The 7,788-nt window shown below is 35.9% G+C and overlaps 2 protein-coding genes and 2 non-coding genes across 4 annotated transcripts in view, besides 3 other annotated features; 1 reads left to right on the forward strand and 3 right to left on the reverse strand.

Moving 5' to 3' along the window:
* Positions 1–1,433, reverse strand: part of Gasu_nc0095 — a 3,933-nt gene extending 2,500 nt beyond the window's left edge. The window contains exon 1 of the ribosomal RNA XR_009833499.1: positions 1–1,433. This exon is cut by the window's left edge and continues 2,500 nt beyond it. This is a non-coding gene — a ribosomal RNA (28S ribosomal RNA).
* Positions 306–1,440, reverse strand: Gasu_61690 (uncharacterized protein). Its single transcript, XM_005702647.1, has 2 exons — positions 1,132–1,440; positions 306–1,076 (listed from the first exon to the last, which is right to left on the reverse strand). The coding sequence occupies exons 1-2, from the start codon at positions 1,250–1,252 to the stop codon at positions 973–975; spliced, it is 225 nt and encodes a 74-aa protein (XP_005702704.1). The 5' UTR covers positions 1,253–1,440; the 3' UTR covers positions 306–972.
* A 454-nt stretch (positions 1,441–1,894) lies between these two features.
* Gasu_nc0094 lies at positions 1,895–3,721 on the reverse strand. The gene has a single exon (XR_009833498.1). It is a non-coding gene; the product is annotated as an 18S ribosomal RNA (ribosomal RNA).
* Positions 2,143–2,439: a sequence feature (Protein overlapping with rRNA (Gasu_61700, EME26185.1) was converted to a misc_feature.).
* Positions 3,712–3,891: a sequence feature (Protein overlapping with rRNA (Gasu_61710, EME26186.1) was converted to a misc_feature.).
* Positions 3,892–3,943: 52 nt separating this feature from the next.
* Positions 3,944–4,015: a sequence feature (Protein overlapping with rRNA (Gasu_61710, EME26186.1) was converted to a misc_feature.).
* A 2,735-nt stretch (positions 4,016–6,750) lies between these two features.
* Gasu_61720 (uncharacterized protein) lies at positions 6,751–7,260 on the forward strand. The gene has a single exon (XM_005702650.1). The coding sequence runs from the start codon at positions 6,882–6,884 to the stop codon at positions 7,188–7,190; it is 309 nt and encodes a 102-aa protein (XP_005702707.1). The 5' UTR covers positions 6,751–6,881; the 3' UTR covers positions 7,191–7,260.
* Positions 7,261–7,788: the final 528 nt, after the last annotated feature.

The raw sequence follows: 7,788 nt of genomic DNA on the forward strand, positions 1-7,788 counted from the left end.
TTTCGCTTACACTACGTAGAATGAGAGATACGGCTCTTTCTACTCGCTGTCATGTTAGACTCCTTGGTCCGTGTTTCAAGACGGGTCGAAATCTACCATTTCGTCCATGATACTTGAGATAAATCATACATAGTCAAGTAGATACACATTCCACATTCACAGACACCATCATTTCCACAAATTGAAAAATTTCGGAAATCATGGGCAACTTGAATATAGCCTTGCATCTACTTTTACCATGTACATGGACATCCCATGGAAATAACCAACATTCACAAAAAAATATAATAATTTTTGCAAACTAGGATTTCCAGGGTCATTTTATAAAAAAACACTGGTAGATTGCGCTTCCCTCTCAACGGTTTCAAGTACTATTGCACTCTCCTTTCAAAGTCCTTTTCATCTTTCCCTCACGGTACTTGTTCGCTATCGGTCTCTCTTTCATATTTAGCCTTGGATGATATATAACACCCAACTCATTAAGGCTGTACTACCAAACAACCCGACTCTACCGTTCCTAGTATCGTAACGCATGACACTGAAAAAGATAAACGGGATTATCACCCTCCACGATATTCCATTCCAGGAAATTTGCTTTTTCTTTCATGCAAATACTAGAAAACATTGAAATATACATCTCCTTTTCAAAAAGAAAAAGGATTTTCAAATTGAGCTACTCCCACTTCGCTCGCCGCTACTATGGGAATTCCAGTTGGTTTCTTTTCCTCCGCTTAATAATATGCTTAAGTTCAGCGGGTAACCTCGTCTGATTGGAGGTCTCAATAATAGCAAATTGTCTACGAAGAGAACAGTGTAAAGTACATATATACGTACATACAACAAGACTGCAAAACTAGGAAATGATCATGACGATGAAAATAGATATCAATTCTCATCACTTTCAATACCTATCCTAGTTTCATGACCATGCTGTTTTTCATTCTTCATTATATCGAGGAAAGACTTTCAAATCTATTCATGATTGAAAACAATGACATGTGTCACTTTAAATCCATCACAAATAGAATGAATATCTTTCTCAAATAATAAAGACATGTACTCTACTGTCTTCTTCTCTAGACAAATTGTTCAATTCTTCCATTCATTCATCCATCATATGTATAAATATACNATGAACAAATCCCTGAAAGAAAATACAATGATGATTAAACTTATCATCACCAACTCGTGTCGAAATACTCGATTCAATGATCATCAAGTCATTTCCCATCCATCTACTTGAGTATTGCATCCCAATAAATGATGTATATGAAAGACACTCCAACAGACGTGCTTCCAAGGAAAAATAAACTTGAAAGCGCAACTTGCGTTCAAAGATTCAATGATTCACGAAAACTTGCAGTTCACACTACATTTCGCTTTTTGCCGCGTTCTTCATCGTAAAGAGAGCCGAGATATCCAACGTTGAGAGCTTTATTCTTTTTCTAGTTGCTATTTTTAGATTATTTCTATTTTTGGTAACATACTCTCAAAAAGGGAGAAAATGGATAATACAGAGGAAAATAAAAAAGAGAGAAAAAGAAAAAGATAATGAGAAATAGAGAAAATAGAGAAAATAGAGAAATAGAGAAACAATGAGAAATGATGAGAAATAGAGAAAGATTATTTTTCTCTCTCTCTTTTTCTTTCTATTCTTTTTCTTTTTTTTCTCTTCTTTTTCTCTGCTTTTTCTCTATCTTGCTTCTCTCTCCCTTTCTTCCTTTCGTGCAGTGCACAGGGTGTATATATTATATATATGGATAGATAGATAGAAAAATAGATATACATCGATAAAGAAAGTTTAGAAAATACTCGCATACTTTCCTCACTCTTCCCTTTCTCCACCCATTATATACCTCTCTCACATCAACCTATCCATATACCTTCCAACTGTGAATGATCCTTCCGCAGGTTCACCTACGGAAACCTTGTTACGACTTCTCCTTCCTCTAAACAATAAGGTTCAACGTACTTTTCATCTTATCCTTTCAAATCAAAAAATAAAACAAGCCGTACGCTTCACCGGATCGTTCAATCGGTAGGAGCGACGGGCGGTGTGTACAAAGGGCAGGGACGTATTCAACGCAAGTTGATGACTCGCGTTTACAAGGAATTCCTCGTTCATAAATACAGTTACAGTATTCAATCCCAAGCACGATGCAATTTCAAAGTTTGCCATACTCTTCTCAGAAATGGTCTCTTACAACTATTTGATCGCATCAGTGTAGCCCGCGTGCAGCCCAGGACATCAAAGGGCATCACAGACCTGTTATTGCCTAAAACTTCCATCCGTGAAAAACGAATAGTACCTCTAAGAAGTATATATCGTATATCTTCACATACAATATAACTAGTTAGCAGGAAAAGGTCTCGTTCGTTAACGGAATTAACCAGACAAATCACTCCACCAACTAAGAACGGCCATGCACCACCACCCATAAAATCAAGAAAGAGCTATCAATCTGTCAATCATGATCATGTCCGGACCTGGTAAGTTGCCCCGTGTTGAGTCAAATTAAGCCGCAGGCTCCACTCCTGGTGGTGCCCTTCCGTCAATTCCTTTAAGTTTCAGACTTGCGACCATACTCCCCCCAGAACCCAAATTCTTTGGTTTCCCGAATAAAAAGGATGTACGATTGACTTGTCAATACACCATCTTTAAGATGGCAACGTTTATGGTTAAGACTACGACGGTATCTAATCGTCTTCGATCCCCTAACTTTCGTCCTTGATCAATGGGAATATCCTTGCCAAACGCTTTCGCAACTGTTCGTCTTCCAAAAATCCAAGAATTTCACCTCTGACTAGGGAATACAAATGGCCCCAACTACCCCTATTGATGCATTTTCAATCAATAAAACTTCCTACTAAAGTCTTATCAATACATAAATACTATTATACCATGCTAAGCTATACTTTCACAAGAAGCGCTTGAAACACTCTAATTTTTTCACAGTAAATCAAAATCAATGTCAAAAATCAATCAATCAAGATCAATTCAAAACATTCATTTCAAAATGAGTGTCGTCCATTCATACTCTTTCAAAAAAAAGAGTAAAATGAAAAACATCTCACAGTTCAGACTACGGGCGTTTTAACTGCAACAACGTTCGTGTACGCTATTGGAGCTGGAATTACCGCGGCTGCTGGCACCAGACTTGCCCTCCAATCGTTACTTCGTTACGCGTTTACATAAACGTCATGCCAATAAAATAACACTTAGTGTTATCTATCAGTATTTCTTGTCGCTACCTCCCTGTGTCAGGATTGGGTAATTTGCGCGCCTGCTGCCATCCTTGGATGTGGTAGCCATCTCTCAGGCTCCCTCTCCGGAATCGAACCCTAATTCCCCGTTACCCGTCAACACCACGGTAGGCCTCAATCCTACCGTCAAAAGTTGATAGGGCAGATATTCAAACAATGCGTCAATAGTACAAATACTATCAATCCACAAAATTATCATGATTCAACATTCAACACTAAACCCTGTGACAGGAAAAGTGTAAAGTAGGACCACTAATAAGTGCAATTCCCAAAAATGGAAATAGGGCATGTATTAGCTCTAGCATTACTAGGGTTATCCATATAACAAACTAACATTGTGTAGATTATAACTGTTTTAATGAGCCATTCACAGTCTCGCCATCCATGTGGCTTATACTGGCATTTGCATGGCTTAATCCTTGAGACAAGCATACGCGACCCGCAGGATCAACGGGGTATCATGTATATACAACACAAAGAAAAGAGAGAAAATGACCATAAAATTGATTGATATACACACAAAAACAGCACAATAGAAACAACATGAATATACACACATAAAATGTACATACCATAAGTCAAAAAATTGTATCTTTGTGTCGTACACAATTTTGGTGGAATTTTCACCTTTTTTCTTCCTCTTCCTCTTTTCCTAAACTGGAAAAGATGGAAATTTTACTTTTTTCTTTCGAATAATAAATGTCTCAATGAAACCCCAAAACAACAGATGGGATCCATTTATAACATTCATCATTGAAAAAACCATCCTTTGTTTCATTCCTTTGTCTTGTTGGAAGAAAATACATCTCTTAAAATACTACTTACTATTTTACATTCAGTACTGTGATTCACACAAAAATGAAATCATGACAATACATAAATGAAAATAGAGTAGCAGAGGTTTCCTTCAAAAAGACAAAAAACATATAGTCCATTCTATAAAGATGAGCGGCGAATGAAAATTCAAGCCAAATAATCTCTTACTCATCAAGATGGAAACTATATTCATACTTTTGAATCAAAATAACATTACCAAATCATCGGTAGTAATACATCAACTCCTAATCATACTATATACATCACAACATGCAGTATACAGAAAAAGTTCCAAAAGAGACAAAGAAAAAGAGACATAAAGACACGCAAATACATACATACATACATCTATGTAGTACGCACAAGCACATCTTCAACATCCTTCTTCTTTCTTTCTCTTTTGAAACCATTCTGATTACCCAGTTTTGAAATCAATGGCAAAGATGGATTACAAATCATGTATCATTGGAAAGGGGCTACCCCCATTCAGGGATTCCCCACTCCCAAATTCAATCATCATCTTCATCCATACATACAGCCATTCAACTTTCGCATATCACTCCACTTTACTCGTCTTTGAAAACTAGTAAAAGTGGTTTTCTTCTTGTCTGTCTGGCTTCATTTTTCTGGAAAAAAATGCTATTTAAAAAGCCAAAAGTGACGGTTCGTTGCGCGGGCTTTTGAGATGAATCAAATGATGACACGTGGCAACAAAACAGTTTGAAACTCAACAAAAGGAAAACAAACCAACACTCTTTTTTTATTATACAAACAATAAAAACCTAGCTTTTAAGCCCCTCTCAAAAAAAACCAACTCTCTCTTGTTTTCCACTACAAATATATATATATATATATATATATAGATATACGAGTGTCTAGAAAATAAACCCATCTTCCTAATTGTCACTCTTGTGTGAGGGGATACACACAATAAAAACAACTCAAAAGGTCAAAACTCTTCAAACTTTCATAGTGAGGTCCAAAATCTCCTTCAAAAGCAAAGTTTCAAAAGGAGAGAACATTTCCAATACTCCCTATTGTATACACACACACAAACACTAAAGTAGAAGAGTTCATAGCTCTATACAATAAAAAAAGGAGGATAAACCCTCACACCCCTCCTCTCTCTCTTCTACTTGACAAGGCAAGACTATTTGTGAAAAAATAGAACAAAAAACACCCAAAAAAATGTAACCTAAAAGTTGAGTTGCTACTTGAATAACTTGTCCTTTGACACAAAAGTACAACAAAAATTTCAAACTCTACATGATGTCCTCAACATTTCAAATGATTGGATGATTATTCTTTGAACCTTGGTCCCAACATGGTTGCTGTTGTACGTTGCTGAAAAAGTAACAACCATCAAACTTTCTCAAGTTGTATCGGAAAAATATCAAGTCGATCTTCTAGCACCATTCCCTAGCTTGTAGTTTTCTCATTCAACAAAAAGGGATAAAGAGTCGTTGTGTAAACATACACAACTTTGTTTTGAAACAACTCCAAAAAAGAAAGACTCTAGTGAGTTGGAAGCAGCAATCATAGTTGGGTATTACTTGTAGTGATTGAGCTTTTTCCAAAACATAGTCGCAAGTTTGAAATTGACGGAATTATCGTTAAGAACAGTTTGCAGTTGACTATACAAAAGTAGTTACACCCTTTTATTTCTTTCGAGCAAAAGAAATTCTCAACTAGTTACCTCACCATGTAAAAACAACTCTATAAAGACATATCAACTTGGTTCCTGGAATAGAAAACCTAGTATAAATACTCTTACTCTCTTTAGAAACTCATCGTGTTTCCACAAAAAGCTTTCCCATTTCTTTCCTAGTGATGAACAGGATACATAGATATACACACAACGTGACAAATGACTTGTTACACTTCCCATCGAAATTCCAACTACTGCGAGTAACCAATCAAACAAACCAACTTGTTATAAAAATTCTCAAGTCTTTTTACAAAAATAGTTGAAAGAGCAAACTTGAAAGATCGTATTGCTTTTGCAATAAAAGGTAAAATCGGAAGAGCGGTTTTCTTTTTCACTTTGACCTCCAACTGCTTAAACTTTGGTACAAAATGGAAAGTTTCTCCCTTTTAGATGGTGTCACTTTCAACCACGTAAATAAAAGTCTGGTACTTGTGTCACAAAAACCAAGACTCTGTTACAGACTGGACAACAACTGAAACAACTCGTCCAAAAAGCTTTCTCAACCACTTTCAGAATTTTTCTTTAAGCAACACAACCAAAAAGGAATCCCATCAATATTTGAATGACATTTGTAATGTTAAACTACAAGATGAGAAATATTTTCCCATATAAAAAAAAGTTCATATAGATAGACTATAAATGACATCCACCATTCAGAGAAAATGTCTTGTGTGTTTTGACTATTAATTACAGCATTGGATTTTCTGCTTGTCAACTTGCCAGTTGTGTCTGTTTGACACTTTAAAACCTTTTATTCCCTACTTTACATATGTGGCAGTTCTATCTACCTTGACTTTCTTTATCGCTCTAGGAAAAGAATATGACAATTTCAGACAAGATAAAATTGCCAACACTAGAAAATACAATTCAAGTATTTTGCAGTCAACTACGGAACAAGTCAAGGCTTGGAACCAATAGTAGTGCAGTTTCCACGTCCTAGATTCATTTTACAATTCTTTCTGTTAGCCATTGCGTCGAAAATCCTTCAAAGGGTAACAGAATCCACTCTTTTCTTCAAGTTTGTGGAACAAAACTCACAAAGTTGGAGAGGTTTTCAAGTTTCTAGGAGACAATACATACGTCTGTTGAGTCAATGAGAGTGATCAGAAACACTGACTTGATATTAGACAAGGGTTTTCAAACAGACTGGAAAGATTCTCAAGTCAAAGTCGAACAATTCACAGACAAAACTCAACTGGTCTTTCTCAATAGAAGAAAACGTTGTTCAAAGGAAATAGCAAGATCATCTTTCCTCGTGGTTTTTTGTGGTCGCAGTTTTGTAGATATGCTTTTCTTGTTCACGGCTTTATATCCAGGCCTGTTTTTAGAATTGTCTAAACCACTACTAGTGTATGTGGATAATGTGGTACTACAAACTCACGAGTTGATCAATGACTTGTGATTCCTTTTGTTCTGTTCTATTAATATTTCTAGTACAACCTTTTGTCTGCTATAAAATTTCTTTGCTTGTATTGATCATTTCAAAGCGTCATTGTGTATCAAAACACTCTTCTTCAATAGATCAAGCTACTGCCGTTTTTGCTCAAGTTCATCATCTTGTAAAAAGAACAATAGTAGCAAGTTCACTATAATTGCGTTTGCTCTCAGGATGAGGTGGAATTGGACTAGATAGATTGTTTGCTGATAACTTTCGAGTCGTTGTTGTACCTCTATGAAACTTTTGCCAACAACTCTTTTGATATTCTTTCTAGTTCCTTGTACATGGATTGTAGTCTATTGAATCGTCCAAATTGTAAGAGATCAACAATATTTGAAAAACCAAGCAACCTTTGCGGTACAAATACTTTGACTGTAACCAACGAGTCTAGAATATTTTAGGGTGTGACGATCTGAAGAGTTGACTTGTGTAAAGAAAGTAAAAGGTATACAGTAATTCAACTACTCTGTTCAACGAGAAATTGCTTTTTTTACACTCTTTTGTAACTGTTATAGCAAATAAATCAACTTTATTTCGTTCCTATGATCAAAAAAAGACGGAA

Source organism: Galdieria sulphuraria, assembly GCF_000341285.1.
Source record: "Galdieria sulphuraria unplaced genomic scaffold scaf_100, whole genome shotgun sequence".
NCBI lineage: Eukaryota > Rhodophyta > Bangiophyceae > Galdieriales > Galdieriaceae > Galdieria > Galdieria sulphuraria.